The sequence below is a fragment of the Rhinoraja longicauda genome, chromosome 4 (assembly GCF_053455715.1).
Source record: "Rhinoraja longicauda isolate Sanriku21f chromosome 4, sRhiLon1.1, whole genome shotgun sequence".
NCBI lineage: Eukaryota > Metazoa > Chordata > Chondrichthyes > Rajiformes > Arhynchobatidae > Rhinoraja > Rhinoraja longicauda.
Genome location: NC_135956.1, coordinates 88,342,471 through 88,363,402, shown reverse-complemented (window position 1 = coordinate 88,363,402; position 20,932 = coordinate 88,342,471). Strand labels below are relative to the sequence as shown.

The following is a 20,932-nucleotide window of genomic DNA, read 5'->3' as shown; positions in this document are numbered from 1 at the left end:
GCTGATCTATTTATCCCACTCAACCGCGTCCGACCCTGAGCCGAAGGAGCCTCAGCGGTGGCGACAATGGGAGCCTCGGCAGCGGCAGCGTGAGCCTTGGCGGCAACAGGAGTCTTGGCCTAACGGGGCCTTGCAGGCAATGGGAGCCCCGGCCGCGGCAAGACTGTCATATGTTGAAAGACTGGAGCGGCTGGGCTCGTCTACGCTGGAATTTAGAAGGAAGAGAGAGAATCTTATCGAAACATATACGATTATTAAGGGGTTGGACACGCTAGAGGCAGGAAACATGTTCCCAATGTTGGGGGAGTCCAGAACAAGGGGCCACAGTTTAAGAATAAGGGGTCGGCCATTTAGAACGGAGATGAGGAAAAACTTTTTCAGTCAGAGAGTCGTAAATCTGTGGGATTCTCTGCCTCAGAAGGCAGTGGAGGCCAATTCTCTGAATGCATTCAAGAGAGAGCTGGATAGAGCTCTTAAGGATAGCGGAGTCAGGGGGTACGGGGAGAAGGCAGGAACGGGGTACTGATTGAGAATGATCAGCCATGATCACGGTGAATGGCGGTGCTGGCTCGAAGGGCCGAGTGGCCTACTCCTGCACCTATTGTCTATTGGGTACCTCGGCAGAAGTGGGGCCTCGCGATCGACCCACGATCAACGGTCGATGAGGGTGAGGGGAGGGGGAGGGGAAGACAATGGGGTACACGGCGTGTAGGGGGAGGGGAAGACAATGGGGTACATGGTGTGGGGGGGAACCGCCGTGAGGGACGGTGGGAGAACAAAGGGGGACCCGCTGTGGGGGAGGGGGGGGGGGGGGTCGCTCTAGTTTAGAATCCTCTGCCATGGGGATAAGTCTGTGTTTGTTTGTTCCGGTGAAGGCGCTGTGCACACGGCAGCCAGACAACAGTCGCTCGTCTTTATCTTTTTGTTTTCACTTTTAATCTCAATTTTTTTCGTGTACCTAGTTGTGCGTTGTGACTGCCGGCAGAACAAGTTCCCTCTGGATATGAATAAAGTTTTCGTGTCGTAGTCCTCTCAAAATGAATGCCAACATTGAAATTTGCTTTCCTCACTGCCGATTCAACCCGCAAATTAATCTTTTTTGGGGAATACACAGAAACATAGAAAACAGGTTGCAGGAGGAGGCCATTCAGCCCTTCGAGCCAGCACCGCCATTCACTGTGATCATGGCTGATCATCCACAATCAGTGACCAGCATCAGCACTCCCAAATTCCTTTTGCATCTCTGATTGGGGTGGGGGGGGGGGGGGGGGGGTGGGAGGGGTGGTAGGGGTGGGAGGAGGGGGAGGGACCTGCATGCTTCCTTTCAGTGACTGATGCACTAGGACACCCAGATCTCGTTGTACGTCCCCTTTTCCTAACTTGACACCATTCAGATAATAATCTGCCTTCCTATTCTTACCACCAAAGTGGATAACCTCACACTTATCCACATTAAACTGCATCTGCCATGCATCCGCCCACTCACACAACCTGTCCAAGTCACCCTGCAACCTCATAGCATCTTCCACACAGTTCACTCTGCCACCCAGCTTTGTGTCATCTGCAACCACAACAACCTGACCGCGGGAGAGGACGGCAGGAGAAGGGAAAAGACATTCTGGCCTTCAATCACAGTGAGGAGAGGACTGGAGGAGACTCACTGTGATGGATGTTTTCTTGGTGGATGTTTCTTTTGTGTGTTTTGGGGGTTGTGTAATTTTAATGCCTATTTTGATGCTTTTGTTGTTGGACTGTGGGTGACTGAATTTCGTCCAATTTGGATGATAATAAAGCTATCTTGAATCTTGAATCTTGAAATTTGCTAATGGTACTTCTCTTGTCAGCCACGATCGCCTTATTCTCGCCTTAGTATATGTTTCTTCCTCGTGGGATGAAAAGATCCCGTGCCTTCTAGGGCATCACAAAATGCTGGAGTAACTCAGCGGGTCAGGCAGCATCTCAGGTGACGTTTCGGGTCGAGACCCTTCTTCAGACTGATGTCAGGGGAGGGGGCGGGACAAAGAAAGGATGTAGTTGGAGACAGGAAGACCAGTGGGAGAACTGGGAAGGGGGAGGAGAAAGAGAGGGAGAACTGGGAAGGGGAGGGGAAAGAGGGGGACAGAGAAGCTATCTTCTAAATTAGTCTCAAACACTTCTGCCATAGCTGTTCTACCTTTATTCCTGCTAGGTTCCTCTTCCAATCAACTTTAAGCAGCTCCTCTCTCAAGCGTTTGTAGTTACTTTTACTCAACAGTAATACCAATTTCAGCTTCTCCCACCCAAACTGCAGGTTGCATTCTAAATTACAATCAATGCCCTCCCAGGGAGTCTCTCATTGTTAATTCCCAAATCAAATACTGAAGAGAAGGTGAAATATGTCTCAAGTGGGTACTGATGATGATTCATCATAGAGTCATAGAGTGATACAGTGTGGAAACAGGCCCTTCGGCCCAACTCGCCCACACCGGCCAACAATGTCCCAGCTACCCTAGTCCCACTTGCCTGCGCTTGGTCCATAACCCTCCAAACCTGTCCTATCCATGTACCTGTCCAACTGTTTCTCAAACGATGGGATAGTCCCAACCTCAACTACCTCCTCTGGCAGCTTGTTCCATACACCCACCACCCTCTGTGTGAAAATGTTACCCCTCGGATTCCAATTAAATCTTTTCCTCTTCACCTTGAACCCATGTCCTCTGGTCCTCGATTCCCCTACTTTGGGTAAAAGACTCGTAGGGAAATAACTGCAGATGCTGGTTCAAATCAAAGGTAGACACAAAATGCTGGAGTAACTTAGCGGGTCAGGCAGCATCTCAGGAGAGAAGGAATGGGTGACGTTTCGGGTCGAGACCCTTCTTCAGACTCTCAAAAAATCCGTGGCCAGAGCGCGCCACCTGGGAGGGTGCTCTGCGTACACGTACCTCCGCAGAGTCCTGAGACGGAGAGCCGCCACCTGGGTACGCACGCATACCAAGGACTGGCCACCCTCCTCTAACGGGAGACTCAGGACTGCTGCAGAGACCCAGTGCTTCCTCTCTCCCCAAAAGACAAATCCACTAGCCTCTTCTGTATTGCGGTTACAAAGGTAGAGGGCGGGACAAGAGTAGCCAGCCGTTACCGTAACATGGAGGCCACCAGCTGGTTTATGACCAGCTCCCGACTCTGGAAAGAAAGGACCCTAAGCAGGCCTGACCAGCGTCCCAGCCGGGCGACGACTTTCGTCTCTAGCTCCTGCCAGTTCGCCGACCAAGCATCTTCAGTGGGACTCAGGTAGACCCTCAGGTAGAGGAGGTGCATGGTGCTCCACGCATAATCTTTCATCTCCTCCGGCAGGAAGTCCACCTGCCACTGGCCCACTAGGAGTCCGGAGCACTTACTCCAGTTGATCCTGGTGGACGAAGCAGCCGAGAACACCTGCTGGCATTCGCGTATTCTCCGCAGGACAACAGGGTCGGTAAACGTAACGAGCGCATCGTCGGCATAGGCCGAGAGAACCACCTCCACCCCCGGTCCTGGTAGAACCAGGCCTGCCAACCGCCTCTGAAGAAGACACAGGAATGGCTCCACACAGACCGAGTACAACTGCCCAGACATGGGGCACCCCTGGCGTACCCCCCTCCCAAAGCGAATGGGAGCCAACAATGCACCGTTAATCTTCACGAGACACTCCGCTGCGGCGTACAAAAGCGGAACCGGGCCATAAAAAGGTGACTCCGGACAGTCAGAGCAGCCACAGCCAGACATAAAAACACCTTTTTTTCCACGAGTGATAGTTTTACTCTGTAGTCTCTTTTTTGCTCTGGTTTATTTTCACCCACATGTTTAGACCGTAATGTTGTATCCTTATTGTTTTGATGTGTTTATGCTTTATTCTTAATTGTCAACTGTATGTTTGTGTTGTCATTTGTGAGCGGAGCACCAAGACACATTCCTTGTATGTGCACATACTTGGCCAATAAACATTCATTCATTCATTGATAAGGGGTCATCCAGCTGTTCAAACTCCCCTCTATCTGTAGTTGGTGGACCCTCCCACAGGACCCGCTGAGCCTCCCCGCTGAAACCATCAGCGGAGAACAGAGTTCCATAAAAGGACCGAACTAACGCAATCATCCTCTCTGTGTCTGTGACAGAGGAGCCATCGTTCGTGAGCAGCTCGACGAGCTGTTTGCGGGCTCCTCGCCCTTTCTCCAGAGAGAGAAAGAAAGGTGAAGCCCGGTCCAGATCGTGCAGCATCTGGACTCGCGACCTCACGTAAGCACCTCGGGACCGCTCAAGCTGCAGGTCCCTCAGCGCTTCCTTCCTCCCCTGAAACTCTCCCCACTCACACGAGTCCTCACCGACCCGACCCAAGCGAGACTCTGCGTCGAGTAACTCCCTCTCGAGTCGCTCGACCGCCGCGTCCCACCTTCTGGTCGACCCCCAGTTCGGAAAAGGGGACGTGCAACGAGATCTGGGTGTCCTAGTGCATCAGTCACTGAAAGGAAGCATGCAGGTACAGCAGGCAGTGAAGAAAGCCAATGGAATGTTTGCCTTCATAACAAGAGGATTGAGTATAGGAGCAAAGAGGTCCTTCTGCAGTTGTACAGGGCCCTAGTGAGACCGCACCTGGAGTACTATGAGCAGTTTTGGTCTCCAAATTTGAGGAAGGATAATCTTGCTGTTGAGGGCGTGCAGCGTAGGTTTACTAGGTTAATTCCCGGAATGGCGGGACTGTCGTATGTTGAAAGACTGGAGTGACTAGGCTTGTTTTGACTGGTATTTAGAAGGATGAGAGGAGATCTTATCGAAACATATAAGATTATTAAGGGGTTGGACACGTTAGAGGCAGGAAACATGTTCCCAATGTTGGGGGAGTCCAGAACCAGGGGCCACAGATTAAGAATAAGTGTTAGGCCATTTAGAACTGAGATGAGGAAAAGAGAGAGCTAGATAGAGCTCGTAAAGATAGCGGAGTCAGGGGGTATGGGGAGAAGGCAGGAACGGGGTACTGATATAAGAATGATCAGCCATGATCACATTGAATGGCGGTGCTGGCTCGAAGGGCCGAATGGCCTACACCTGCACCTATTGTCTATTGTCCACACCTGACAAAAGAGACGGACGTAAGCCTCTCCCACATCCCACCACTGCCTAAGGGAAGGGAACCCCCTCTGCCTCTCTCTCCACTTCACCCAATACCGCCTGAAAGACCCCTGGAACCGGCGATCCTCCAGCAGCTGGTTATTAAAGTGCCAGTACGCGGACCCAGCCCGTGTGCGCGCTGGGATAGAGTCCACTCGCACCAGGCAGTGGTTCGAGCACAGCACCGGCCGCATAGAGGCCCCCGAGACCCGGGAGACATACGATCGATACGGGAACCACCCCCCTCAGACCTCCGCGAAAACACGTGGGAATCGGGGTAGAGATTCCGCCGCGCATCAACCAGCTCGAAAGATTCAATCACACCTCTCAACGTCTTCGCCACTGCAGGAGCACATTGAGTACCGCAGTGATCTCGCGCCTCAAGGGTACAATCGAAATCCCCCCCAAGGAAGACACACTCTCCGCAATCAATAGTGCTCAGCAGAGCAGTCACCTCCTGAAGTAAACGCGCCTGCATCATGCCGGTGCTTCATGTTGAAGATACACTAGGGTTTTCCCCTCAAGCTCCTTATTCACAAAATGCTGGAGTAACTCAGCAGGTCAGGCAGCATCTCGGGAGAGAAGGATTTCGCTGCTCCCCCTCAAGCTCCTTGTGGGAGTGGAGCCCCTCTCTCTTAGGAGCTTCAAAAAGTCCCCGAATTGGCACCTTTCAGGCTCGAGAAGACCACTATCCTTACTGTGAAGGATAGCACTACGTGTCCGGATAGCTCCCCCCAAGGCTGGCCGCCGTTCGGCAGCTCTCCGGACTTTCCGGTGTTCCCTCAAAAACTCTCGAATCTCCCAGATACTGGCCGCTCGAGACACAGCACTGGAATCCGGGCATTCGGCCAACCCACTGACACCTGAAGCAACATCTTCCCCCCCGCTGCACTCAAGGTCATGGTCCGAGTTTGGAGGACTGCCGCTGGCTGCCAGCTAACTCGCCTCACTGCGTAAGCTGGCTAGATCACACTCCCACCCCCCCCCACTCCCTCCCTCCGGCATGATCTCACCCCCAGGATCAGTGTCAAGGGAGAGTCCTGACGCCTCTGACAGCGATGAGCCGGCCAGTGAACGGCCAGGCTCCTGCACACTCTCCCCGCCCCCTACAACTGGGCCTGGGGAAGGACAAACACGAGGCAGCTCCCGCCCCCAGGGTCCGCGGTCCGCATGCACCCCCGGAATCCGACTGAGGGACACGACCCGCAACAGCCCCGTCCCCCTCCGCACCCAGGGAACCCACTCCCCCAGCAACACCCAGTGAATCTCCAGCCCCCACCACCAGGGGAGCAACCTCACTGGGGCCCACTGAAGGAGCCGGTGGGGCCTCCACCACCAGGGGAGTAACCTCACTGTGGCCCACTGAAGGAGGGCCTCCACTACCAGGGCAGTGACCTCACTGGGGCCCACTGAAGGAGCCGATGTTTCTGGAGCCTCCACTACCAGGGGAGTAACCTCACTGGCCCATTGAAGGAGGGCCTCCACTACCAGGGGAGTATCCTCACTATGGCCCACTGAAGGAGCCGATGGGGCCTCCACTACCAGGGCAGTAACCTCACTGGGGCCCACTGAAGGAGGACCTCCACTACTAGGGGAGTAACCTCACTGGGGCCCACTGAAGGAGCCGATGGGGCCTCCACTACCAGGGCAGTGACCTCACTGTGGCCCACTGAAGGAGGACCTCCACTACCAGGGCAGTGACCTCACTGGGGCCCACTGAAGGAGGACCTCCACCACTAGGGGAGTAACCTCACTGGGGCCCACTGATGGAGCCGGTGGGGCCTCCACCACCAGGGCAGTAACCTCACTGGGGCCCACTGAAGGAGCCGGTGGGGCCTCCACCACCAGGGCAGTAACCTCACTGGGGCCCACTGATGGAGCCGGTGGGGCCTCCACCACCAGGGCAGTAACCTCACTGGGGCCCACTGAAGGAGGACCTCCACCACTAGGGGAGTAACCTCACTGGGGCCCACTGATGGAGCCGGTGGGGCCTCCACCACTAGTGGAGTAACCTCACTGGGGCCCACTGAAGGAGCCGGTGGGGCCTCCACCACTAGGGGAGTAACCTCACTGTGGCCCACTGAAGGAGGACCTCCACCACTAGGGGAGTAACCTCACTGGGGCCCACTGATGGAGCCGGTGGGGCCTCCACCACCAGGGCAGTAACCTCACTGGGGCCCACTGATGGAGCCGGTGGGACCTCCACCACCAGGGCAGTAACCTCACTGGGGCCCACTGATGGAGCCGGTGGGGCGTCCACCACCAGGGCAGTGACCTCACTGTGGCCCACTGAAGGAGGACCTCCACTACCAGGGCAGTAACCTCACTGGGGCCCACTGATGGAGCCGGTGGGGCCTCCACCACCAGGGGAGTATCCTCACTGGGGCCCACTGATGGAGCCGGTGGGGCCTCCACCACTAGGGGAGTAACCTCACTGGGGCCCACTGATGGAGCCGGTGGGGCCTCCACCACCAGGGCAGTAACCTCACTGGGGCCCACTGATGGAGCCGGTGGGGCCTCCACCACCAGGGCAGTGACCTCACTGGGGCCCACTGATGGAGCCGGTGGGGCCTCCACCACCAGGGCAGTGACCTCACTGGGGCCCACTGAAGGAGCCGGTGGGGCCTCCACCACCAGGGCAGTGACCTCACTGGGGCCCACTGAAGGAGCCGGTGGGGCCTCCACCACCAGGGCAGTAACCTCACTGGGGCCCACTGAAGGAGGACCTCCACCACTAGGGGAGTAACCTCACTGGGGCCCACTGATGGAGCTGGTGGGGCCTCCACTACCAGGGCAGTGACCTCACTGGGGCCCACTGATGGAGCTGGTGGGGCCTCCACCACTAGGGGAGTAACCTCACTGGGGCCCACTGATGGAGCCGGTGGGGCCTCCACCACCAGGGCAGTAACCTCACTGTGGCCCACTGATGGAGCCGGTGGGGCCTCCACCACCAGGGGAGTGACCTCACTGGGGCCCACTGATGGAGCCGGTGGGGCCTCCACCACCAGGGCAGTAACCTCACTGGGGCCCACTGAAGGAGCCGATGTTTCCGGAGCCTCCCCTACTTCCTCAGCCGGTGGGGTAACACCCCCGCCCTCAGCCACTCTCGTAGCTCCAAAGTTAGAGAAGCCAATGTTCATACCGCTGGGGTGTAAGCTGCCCAATCGAAATATGAGATGCTGTTCATCCAATTTGGCCTGAGCCTCACTGTGACAATGGAGGAGGCCCAGGACAGAAAGGTCAGCGTGGGAATGGGAGGGGGAGTTAAAGCGTTTAGCGACCGGGAGATCAGTCCGCTTGGACCAACATCCTGTCCGGCAACATCACAATCTGGTTTGGGAACAGCTCTGCCCAGAACAGGAAGGCCCTGCAGAGAGTAGTGCGTTCGGCTGAACGCACCATGGGAACTACACTCGTCCCCCTGCAGGATCTATACATCAGGGGGTGCAGATCCAGAGCCAGCAACATTATGAGGGACCCCTGCCACCCCAGCAACGGACTGTTCCAGCTGCTACGGTCAGGCAAACGCCTCTGCTGTCACGCTGTGAAAACGGAGAGGATGAGACGGAGTTTCTTCCCACAGGCCATCAGGACTGTTAACTATTATAACTCCAGGGACGAAATTTTCTTTTCTGTATTAATTTGAATTTTTATGCTGTAACTGTAATTCTTTTTTGTGCACAATCCGCAGGCGTTGCCACTTTCATTTCACTGCACATCGTGTATGTGCATGTGACAAATAAACTTGACTTGACTTGACTCCAGGTTGCCAAACACTTTAACTCCCCCTCCCATTCCCTCACTGCCCAAAGCAAATTGGAGGAACAGCACCTCATCGACACTTGGGCAGCTTACAACACAGTGGCATGAATATTAACTTCTCTAACTTTAAGTAACCCTTGCTTTCCCTCTCTCTCCATCCCACCCCCATCCTAGTTCTCTGACCAGTCTGACTGTCCTCCTGAGTAAATGTTATCTGTCTGCTTCGTTGTCACCTTCCCCTAGCTAACAATGACCTATTCTACATTTTCCTTGATTCGCATCCCCTTTGATGTCTCGTTTTCACACCTTACCCTTCCATATCTCTGCGTTTCCCTCTCCCCTGACTCTCCCCTAAGTCTGAAGAAGGGTCTCGACCCGAAACGTCACCCATTCCTTCTCTCCAGAGATGCTTCCTGACCCGCTGATTTACTCCGGCATTTATTGTCTAAGATTGCCTGAATTCAACAAGGGATGTAGCATGGTTGCCATTGCTTGTGCATTGCTGTAAGATACTCAGTAAAAGGAACTAAATAAGCCAATGAGGAAGGACATTCTTGCTATTGAGGGCGTGCAGAGTAGGTTCACTAGGTTAATTCCCGGAATGGCGGGACTGTCATATGTTGAAAGACTGAAGTGACTGGGCTTGTATACACTGGAATTTAGAAGATTGAGAGGAGATCTTATTGAAACATCTAAGATTATTAAGGGATTGGGCACACTAGAGGCAGGAAACATGTTCCCAATGTTGGGGGGAGTCCAGAACCAGGGGCCACAGTTTAAGAATAAGGGGTAGGCCATTTAGAACGGAGATGAGGACAAACTTTTCCACTCAGAGAGTTGTGAATTTGTGGAATTCTCTGCCTCAGAAGGCAGTGGAGGCAATAGACAATAGACAATAGGTGCAGGAGGAGGCCACTCGGCCCTTCGAGCCAGCACCGCCATTCAATGAATAAATAGATAAATAAGTAAATAAATAAATGAACAGAGAAAGGAGACAGAAGGTGAGGTGACCTTCAGTGGTTGAAGGCAGTACTGAACAGGTGAGACTTCAGCGATGTTTTGAATGTGGTGAGTGTGGGGGAGTCTCTAACGGTTTGGGGTAGTGAGTTCCATAGGGTGGGAGCAGCGATGGAGAAAGCCCTGTCCCCCCAGGATCTGAGTTTGGTCCGGAGGGGGGGGGGGATAGGAGATTGGCAGCAGCAGAGCGGAGGGTGCAGGTGGGAGTGTGCCTGTGGAGGTCGTTAGTCAGGTAGGATGGGGCCAGGTTATGGAGGGCTTTGTAGGTCATGAGGAGGATTTTGTACTGGATTCTCTGGGGGATGGGGAGCCAGTGGAGTTTGTAAAGGACGGGGGTGATATGGTCATGGATCGGGGTGTGGGTGAGTAGACGGGCAGCGGAGTTTTGAATGTATTGAAGTTACTGATGATTTTTGAAGGTGCGCCATAGAGGAGGCTGTTGCAGTAGTCCAGACGGGAGGTGATGAAGGCATGGATGAGGGTTTCTGCAGCTGTGGAGGAGAGGGATGGACGGAGACGGGCAATGTTTTTGAAGTGGAAGAAGGCTGTCTTTGTGATGTGTTTGATGTGTTTGTCGAAGGGCCAAATGGCCTCCTCCTGCACCTATTGTCTATTGTCTATCTGCAGGGGAGGCAGGGAAAATGATACAGGGCGAGAAGTAGCGTTATTGATCGAGGATGGAATCCATTTCATGATGAGATACAACATATCAGTAACTAAGCCAGCGGTGACTTGAAATGGCCATGGGAGAAGTTATGTGAAACCTCTTTAGATTTTTTTTTAGAGTTTAGAGATATAGCGCGGAAACAGGCCCTTCGACCCACCGGGTCCGCGCCGCCCAGCGATCCCCTCACATTAACACTATCCTACACCCACTAGGGACAATGTTTACATTTACCAAGCCAATTAACCTACATACTTGTATGTCTTTTTTTTGTGTTTTGTGTTGGTTGGGGTTGTGTAATTTGTTTATTTTATTGCTCTTAATAAACTTGTTTTTTGGATGACAAATAAAGATATCCTGAATCCTGAATCCTTTGGAGTGTGGGAGGAAACCGAAGATCTCGGAGAAAACCCACGCAGGTCACGGGGAGAACGTACAAACTCCGTACAGACGGCGCCCGTAGTCAGGATCGAACCTGAGTCTCCGGCGCTGCATTCGCTGTAAGGCAGCAACTCTACCACTGCGCCACCGTGCTGCTGAGGTCGCTGAGGATCATTGCTGAGGATGTTGGCGAGCACGTGGCCAGACTAAGGCCGCAGGCTAAAAGGGGCAGCTTCCTGACCCTTGTTAGATCGTGGATCGTTTGGTGCTAGAGCCGGCGAATGGGAAAACACCAGCGGAACTGCTCGACATGCCCGAGCGTGATTGCGAGGGTGGGTGAAGAGTAGCCGGCAAGATGAAGAGAGAAACACTTCAATAGACAATAGACAATAGGTGCAGGAGGAGACCATTCGGCCCTTCGAGCCTCTACGCACCGCCATTCAATATGATCATGGCTGATCATTCACAATCAGTACCCCATTCCTGCCTTCTCCCTATACCCCCTGACTCCGCTATCCTTAAGAGCTCTATCTAGCTCTCTCTCGAATGCATTCAGAGAATTGACCTCCACTGCCTTCTGAGGCAGAGAATTACGCAGATTCACAACTCTCTGACTGACAAAGTTTTTCCTCATCTCAGTTCTAAATGGCCGACCCCTTATTCTTAAACTTCGCAACGTGAAACTGTTCAACTTCTTGTAAAACTCAGAAGAGAGGCGGGGGGACAAGTCCGCAGAAAGAGAAATGCTGCCATCGTTGTCTTCAGAGTTTTGTGAATGCCACTTGTGGTGGCTTCAGTGGGCAGTCAGTAGGTCATATGGGCGCAAATGACAGCGGTTTAGCCAGGGAGAGATAATGGGAGCATTTTCACGTACAAATCCCTAAACGGGCTTGCCCCCCCCACATATCAAAAATCTTCTAACCCACCACTCTATCTCCAGGTCCCTCAGGTCGGCCGACTTGGGGCTACTCACTATCCCGCGGTCTAGGCTTAAGCTCAGGGGTGACCGCGCTTTTGCGGTTGCAGCTCCTAGACTGTGGAACAGCATCCCTCTCCCCATCAGAACTGCCCCCTCCATCGACTCCTTTAAGTCCAGGTTCAAAACCTATTTCAACTCCCTGGCGTTTGAGGCCCTCTGAGGGGGCGCTGTGAACTGTTTATGTATGTGCTGTTATGTTTGTGTGCCATTGTATGTTCGTTCTGAGTACCTGAACTGATGTGCAGCACTTTGGTCAATGTGGGTTGTTTTTAAATGTGCTATACAAATAAAATTGACTTGACGGAGCCTATTCAAATTGACCGGGACGTTGTACTGTCACAGAACGGGGCATCGTGTACGAGAGGGCGGGCCGCTAAAGGAAGTGACAGCTGGCAAAGGCGGCAGCTCCCTTTGTCTCAGATACGAGGAGGTAAAGTCGTGGAACAGTCCCTCTGGAGCGCCATCTGGGACACACAATGGTGTCAGGTAACAAGCAGTTGGAAACACAAAGAGGTCAAATGGAGTTTATTAACATCTGAAGAGGGGAATAATTACAATTTATTGATTGAGAATGCTATGATGTACGCATATCCACACCACTGAATAATGGACAATAGACAATAGGTGCAGGAGGAGGCCATTCGGCCCTTCGAGCCAGCACTGCCATTCAATGTGATCACGGCTGATCATCCACAATCGGTACCCCGTTCCTGCCTTCTCCCCATATCCTTTGACTCCGTTATCTTTAAGACCTCTCTCTTGAAAGCATCCAGAGAATTGGCCTCCACTGCCTTCTGAGGCAGAGAATTCCACAGATTCACAACTCTCCGAGTGAAAAAGCTTTTCCTCATCTCCGTTCTAAATGGCCTACCCCTTATTCTTAAACTGTGGAGACCAAAACTGCACACAATATTCCAGGTGTGGCCTCACTCGGGCCCTGTACAACTGTACAACTGAATAACATTTGTTATTGCTCGAGTTTATAATTCGGCAGAAAGGTCTTAACACCTTGACAATTTTCGCTAGGCCATAGAAATCCAGAATGGATTTGTCAATGTAGGTCATGCCTCTTGCAGTGAAGGTAACTAGAGAGCAAGGAGAATATTATGAATTCAATGAATCTGGACTTCAGCAAAATATTCTCCATTGTTCGCAATAGACAAAACTTACAGAATTAAAGGCCAGTGACTGACCAAGCCAAGAAACTGACTGCAGTTGAGAGTATGGACAGATACTTGATGATCCCGACACATAGATCATTGAAATTGAAATGTCAGAGAGGTACAGAGATGGTTGGAAAGGCATTTGGAATGCAGGCCTTTGTATCCAAGGAACCTAACACTAACAGCAAGGAGGTTATGCAGCACCTGTAGAAAGCCTTTGGTATCAATATTGGTTTATTATTATCATGTGGACCAAGATAGACAATAGGTGCAGGAGGAGGCCATTCGGCCCTTCGAGCCAGCACCGCCATTCAATGTGATCATGGCTGATCATTCACAATCAGTACGCCGTTCCTGCCTTCTCCCCATACCCCCTGACTCCGCTATCATTAAGAGCTCTATCCAGCTCCCTCTCGAATGCATCCAGAGAATTGGCCTCCACTGCCTTCTGAGGCAGAGAATTCCACAGATTCACAACTCTCTGAGTGAAAATGTTTTTCCTCATCACCGTTCTAAATGTAGGTAGGGAGGGAGGGAGGGAGGGAGGGAGGGAGGGAGGGAGGAGAGGGAGGGAGGGAGGGAGGGAGGGAGGGAGGGAGGGAGGGAGGGAGGGAGGGAGGGAGGGAGGGAGGGAGGGAGGGAGGGAGGGAGGGAGGGAGGGAGGGAGGGAGGGAGGGAGGGAGGGAGGGAGGGAGGAGAGGGTGCTGCACGAATGCAGGAGAGGTTTGGGCCCAACTGGTCCACTTGGTCAAGTATATCTTTATTTTTCAATGATGGATACACTTCCAGATTCTCAATGCCTTTCCACCATCTACCACCCCCTGATCAGGAGTGTGGTGGAATGGTCTTCACTTGCTTGGAGGAGTGCAGCTCCAAGGCCGGCCCAGGCAAAACCACTCAACTGTATGTCACCGATTCCACCGCACCCTCCAACATGCCCGTCCCCCACCACTGATCACCACACCACACAAATATCTTCAAACTACTTGCTAGGCCTCTACACACCTCCCAATTCCATGACCTTTAGTTTAGTTTAGAAATATAGCGCGGAAACAGGCCCTTCGGCCCACCGAGTCTGCACCGACCCAGCGATCACCGTGCATTAACGCTCCCCTACACGATACACATAGGGACAATTTTACATTTTACATGGACACCAAGCCAATTAACCTGCCAACCCGCGCGTCTTTGGAGTGTGGGAGGAAACCGAAGATCTCGGAGAAAACCCACGCAGGTCACGGGGAGAACGTACAAACTCCGAACAGGCAGCACCCGTAGTCGGGATGGAACCCGGGTCTCTGGCGCTGTGAGGCAGCAACTCTACCGCTGCGCCACCGTGACGACCCTAGACCCCTGCCATCAAGGAAAAGGGTTCAGGAATCCATGTGCAATGGCAAAGTCAACCATCAAGGTCACAACCAGGAATGACTAACATGTATGCTACGTATTGTTCTGTTGTGTTTGAGTTTGATACATTTGGAGGTTCAGACGGGTTTGCTTTGAGCAATTTTGCTTGTTTTTGGATAAATCCTAAAGCCTAATTTTACGGTCCATCATATTAGCTCGATTTATTGTTAATCAACAAGAGCATGGAGTTTCTCTTTGGTGTGCACTTATTGAAACCCTCCAACGTAGGATGCCTTCAGAACCTTGGTGTATACAGGGAGGTTATTGATTAATATTGGTTATTTAATGACGTAAAGGAAAAAAACAGAATAGTTTTAGGAGACTGTACTGAAGAGTGGAGCAAAATGTAAAAAAACAATGTTGGCCACACAGCAATAGGTCTAAGTCTAAGGCCCCCCCCCCCCTCGGTCATGGCTGACCATGGGTGGTGCACCCTAATGGCTGACCATGGGTGGTGCACCCTAATGGCTGACCATGGGTGATGCACCCTAATGGCTGACCATGGGTGGTGCACCCTAATGGCTGACCATGGGTGGTGCACCCTAATGGCTGACCATGGGTGGTGCACCCTAATGGCTGACCATGGGTGATGCATCCTGGGAGTTGACTGCTTGCTCCAAACCTCGGCTAGAGCAGCGTGGGTGTGTGGGTCGGATGCAAGCCTGGGCGATGTCATACGGAGGACAGGCTGTTGCCCGTGCAGCACGTCCCCCCCTCTCCATGTCGCTGATCGATCCAAAGGAACAGCAGAGCCGTTACAGTTTGTCACCAGCGCCATCGCAGGAGCTGCCAGAACCAGGTTGTGGACAACGACCAACTGCCTTAGGGAACTCCGACTTTTTATGACAATAGACAATGGGTGCAGGAGGAGGCCATTCGGCCCTTCGAGCCAGCACCGCCATTCAATGTGATCATGGCTGATCATTCTCAATCAGTACCCCATTCCTGCCTTCTCCCCATACCCCCTGACTCCGTTATCCTTAAGAGCTTTATCTAACTCTCTCTTGAATGCATTCAGAGAATTGGCCTCCACTGTCTTCTGAGGCAGAGAATTCCACAGATTCACAACTCTCTGACTGAAAAAGTTTTTCCTCATCTCAGTTCTAAATGGCCTACCCCTTATTCTTAAACTGTGGCCCCTGGTTCTGGACTCCCCCAACATTGGGAACATGTTTCCTGCCTCTAACGTGTCCAACCCCTTAATAATCTTGTACGTTTCGATAAGATCTCCTCTCATCCTTCTAAATTCCAGTGTGTACAAGCCTAGTCGCTCCAGTCTTTCAACATATGACAGTGCCGCCATTCCGGGAATTAACCTAGTAAACCTATGCTGCACGCCCTCAATAGCAAGAATTATCCTTCCTTTTTCTTGAGGTTTACTCCTGGAGTCTTTTCCACGACTGGATATGGCCACAAGGCAGTGAAGGTTTCAGATCAGAGTTGTCCATCTCCTAGATGGACTGCCTTCCCAGGCTGACCAGCCTCGTCTGCTCACACAGCAATAGAGGTCCCAACAAATTCCATTCGGACCAACAACGAGAAGCCAACTCAGCCACAACCTCGTGAAAAGAGGCAAACTTGCATTTAATCTGCAGCTTTCCACCGGCAACTTCCTGTAACAGTTCTCCAGGCTCCAATAACTTAGAGGGATATTTGAAGCTGATGACGTACACTTTACCCCCCACTTGGAGCTGCTCTGATGCAGTTCAGCCCTGCACACTGCATGGGATCATTACAAGCCGGTGATAAGACACAAGACGCTGGAGTAACTCAGCGGGACAGGCAGCGTCTCTGGATAGAAGGGATGGGTGACAATTCCTTCTGACCAGAGATGCTGCCTGACTTGCTGAGTTGCACCCAGCGTTTTGTGTTTATCTTCAGTGCAAACCAGCATCTGCAATTCCTTCCTTCACTTTACAACTTGGTTCTAATGACCACAAACTGGGAATCTAACAACAGTCTGCACAACAGTCATTGTCTTTTCTTAATTCCATTCCCTTCATTTTTGCCGAAGAAGGGTCTCGACCCGAAACGTCACCCATTGAGTCTGAAGAAGGGTCTCAACCCGAAACGTCACCCATTCCTTCTCTCCAGAGATGCTGCCTGACTCGCTGAGTTACTCCGGCATTTTGTGTCGACCTTCGATTTAAACCAGTTTTATCTGCAGTTTATTTTCCCTTTCCGCTTCATTTTGTTTGTTCTTTAACGTCGTAAATTATTTCCACCTTTAAAGGTGCAAACTGTTAACTATGTGTCAGACAGCAGCATTTTATTCCAATAATATACTTGTAAAGCACAGACACAGCAGTAGTATAACCCGTCACGGTCGAACGCAGTAACACATTGACATAAATGTTGAGATCCTCTATTTTAATGATGGCGATGATGGCTGTGGGATAAACATTTAGAGAACCAGTTGTTGCAAAACCCGCCTGCTCTTCCACCAACGATACCATTGTGACTTTTGCAACCATCAGAGAGGACAATAGACAATAGACAATAGGTGCAGGAGGAGGCCATTCGGCCCTTCGAGCCAGCACCGCCATTCAATGTGATCATGGCTGATCATTCTCAATCAGTACCCCGTTCCTGCCTTCTCCCCATACCCCCTGACTCCGCTATCCTTAAGCGGAAGCTGCAAACATAATCTAACATCTTCAATGTTATTCAATGTTATTCAATGTTCCCAATGTTGGGCGACTCCAGAACCAGGGGCCACACAGTCTTAGAATAAAAGGGAGGCCATTTAAAACTGAGGTGAGAAGGAACTTTTTCACCCAGAGAGTTATGAATTTGTGGAATTCTCTGCCACAGAGGGCAGTGGAGGCCAAATCACTGGATGGATTTAAAAGAGAGTTAGATAGAGCTCTAGGGGCTAGTGGAATCGAGGGATATGGGGAGAAGGCAGGCACGGGTTATTGATTGTGGACAATCAGCCATGATCACAATGAATGGCGGTGCTGGCTCGGAGGGCCGAATGGCCTCCTGCACCTATTTTCAGTCTGAAGAAGGGTCTCGACCCGAAACGTCACCCATTCCTTCTCTCCCGAGATGCTGCCTGACCTGCTGAGTTACTCCAGCATTTTGTGAATAAACCTATTTTCTATCTTATCAGTAAGTACAAAAGCACGTTTATCACGGGTACAGGAGCCTGAAAACTCTGAAGTCCAGGTTCAGGAACAGCTCCTTCCTTACAACCATTAAGCTATTAAACACAACAACCTCCAAATAAGCTCTGAACTACACGGACTGTTACTGTTATACAATACAATACAATATATATTTATTGTCATTGTACAGGGGTACAACGAGATTGGGAATGCGCCTCCCATACGATGCGCCTCCCATACAATTATTACTGTAATTGTGATTAATTTGTTAGCCAGGTATGTAAACAGACAAGGATTTTGATTTGCCAACAAGCCATACAAAAAGCAACAAGGCACATAACCACATAAAAATTAAACAGACTTAAACAGCCACCAGAACCCCCAGGGCACACGGCAAAGGGGAAGACCCACAGCCATCAGTCCAGTGTCCGGGCCACACACACACACACGCTCATTCACCGTGATGTGACCAGAGTTGTACCGACCGCTGTCACTCTCTCTGCTGTCCCTGTCCGCCCCGAACAGTCAGAAAGCCGTCCCCACTCGCACCAGATGTCCACATGGGGTCAAGTCCCCGCAAAACACCGAGATCACCACACTCACGGCACTCCCTCCACTCCGAGTCCACACCAGCGCGGGCAGCACGGCCATCTTGTTTTTTCGGCGACCTCACATTCCCCACTGCGATGGAAGTCAAATAACGTCTACCTTCTCTCCTCGATACGGGGAGAACGTACAAACTCCATACAGACAGCACCCGCAGACAGGATCAAACCTAGGTCTCCAAAGACGTACAGGTATGTAGGTTAATTGACTGGGTAAAATGTAAAAAATTGTCCCTAGTGTGTGTAGGATAGTGTTAGTGTGCGGGGATCGCTGGGCGGCACGGACTCGGTGGGCCGAAGGGACTGTTTCCGCGCTGTATCTCTAAATCTAAAAAATCTAAATCTAAATCTAAAAGTGTCTGGCATTGCAAGCAAGGCAAGGCAAGGCAGCAACTCTGCCGCTGTGCCACCGTGCCGCACTTAATTGGAGCATTGGAGTGGACACCGATCAGCCAAATCATTATGACCACTGACAGGCGAAGTGAATAGCATTGATTATCTTGTTACAATGGCACCTGTCAAGGGGTGGGATATATTAGGCAGCAAGTGAACAGTCAGTTCTTGAGGTTGATGCGTTGGATGCAGGAGAAATGGGCAGGAGTAAAGACCTGAGCGACTTTAACAAGGGCCAAATTGTCAGCAGTGGTGAGTACCGACCGACAGTGGTCCGAGGAGGGACAAACCACAAACCGGCGACAGACAGGCAGGGTGTTGGGTGCCCAAGGCTCATCGATGCGCGAGGGCAACGAAGGCTATCCCGTCTGGTCCGAACCGACAGAAGGTCGACTGTGGCACAAGTCACAGAAAATTCTAATGGTGGTCACGGGAGGAATGTGTCACAATACACAGTGCATCGCACCCTGCTGCGTATGGGCTGCACACGGAGGACCAATAGCATAATTAGGCAGGTGGTCATAATGTTTTGGCTGATCGGTGTATATGTTGGCTTGTTATATTACATTTATACAAGGCATTAGTGAGGTAGAACCTGGAGTATTGTGTTCAGGTTTGGTCACCATACTGTAGGAAGGATGGCGTTAAGCTGGAAAGAATACGGAGAAGATTTACAAGGGAGCCAGTACTTGGGCAAGCTAAGACTTTATTGTTTGGAGCGCAGGAGACTGAGGTGTGATCTTATTGAGGTGCGTAAAATCACGAGGGGAATATAGCTGGTTAGATAGAGCTCTAGGGGCTATTGGAATCAAGGATATGGGGAGAAGGCAGGCACGGGGTATTGATTGGGGACGATCAACCATGATCACAATGAATGGCGGTGCTGGCTCAAAGGGCCGAATGGCCTCCTCCTGCACCTATTTTCTAATTTTCTATTTTCTATTTTTAACACAGAGTCTTTTTCCCCAGAGTAGTCAGAGAGTTGTGAATCTGTGGAATTCTCTGCCTCTGAAGGCAGTGGAGGCCAATTCTCTGAATGCATTCAAGAGAGAGCTAGATAGAGCTCTTAAGGATAGCGGAGTCAGGGGGTATGGGGAGAAGGCAGGAACGGGGTACTGATTGAGAATGATCAGCCCTGATCACATTGACTGGCGGTGCTGGCTCGAAGGGCCGAATGGCCTCCTCCTGCACCGATTGTCTATTGTCTATAGTAAAGGAATCAAATGCTAGATGGCAGAGGTTTGAGGTGAAAGGGGAAAGAGCAAATAGGAACTTGAGTGGCAACATTTTCACACAGAGGGTGGTGAGTTTATGGAACAAGCTACCAAAGCAACTCATTGAGTTAGATACAACAACAACAACAGTTAAAAGACATTTGTACAAGCACATGGATAGGAAAGGTTTAGGTGGGTATGAGCCAAACGCAGGTAAATGGGGCTGGCTTAGATGGGGCAATTTGTTCGGCATGGACAAGTCAGGTCAAAGGACTGTTTCCAAGCCGTGTGACTCTGACTTTATTCCATGCTCATCTGTTCAATTCGTTCTCATCGGAATCTTTTAAAAACGTGTTACAAAACCTTAACAGATACGAGGTGTTGGAAGTGTTACCTGCAGCTTCGCAACTCCTGGCAAGGGGGTGTCAGGATGCTGTGGGGAGGTGAGGCTTCAGTGGCACATCACCTGAAACTGCAGCCTTATATTGTCTCAAATAGAATTCATCCAGACGTTAGATTCGTCCATCAGGGAAGCGGGGGGAGCGAGGCATCAAAGCAAATACTTGCACTTGGACCAGGCAAGGCGAACACTGCTCTCGAAACCAGAAATACAACCGGAACCCAAAAGACATCTCGTTCACTTCCCTGATTTTTTAGATTTAGAGATTTAGAGATACAGCTCAGAAACAGGCCCTTCAGCCCGCCGAGTCCACGCCGCCCAGCGATCCCCGCACATTAACTCTATCCTACACACACTAGGGACAATTAAAAAAAAAAAAAATTTGCCCAGCCAATTAACCTACATACCGGTACGTCTTTGGAGTGTGGGAGGAAACCGAAGATCTCGGAGAAAACCCACGCAGGTCACGGGGAGAACGTACAAACTCCGTACAGACGGCGCCCGTAGTCGGGATCGAACCTGAGGCTCCGGCGCTGCATTCCCTGATTTATATCTTCATAAGTTCATGTGAAAGGAGCAGAATTAGGCCATTCGGCCCATCAAGTTTACTCTGCCATTCAATCATGGCCGATCTATCTCTCCCTCCTAACCCCATTCTCCTGCCTTCTCCCCATAACCCCTGACATCTGTACCAATCAAGAATTCACCTCACT

The 20,932-nt window shown here is 51.5% G+C and overlaps 1 protein-coding gene across 1 annotated transcript in view; it reads right to left on the bottom strand.

The window, feature by feature from the left end:
* Window positions 1–3,473, bottom strand: part of LOC144593039 (amphiphysin-like) — a 149,851-nt gene extending 146,378 nt beyond the window's left edge. The window contains exon 1 of the mRNA XM_078398452.1: window positions 3,378–3,473. Coding sequence (XP_078254578.1) covers window positions 3,378–3,473 — 96 coding nt within the window. The remainder of the gene's footprint in view (window positions 1–3,377) is intronic.
* Between the last annotated feature and the right edge of the window lie 17,459 nt (window positions 3,474–20,932).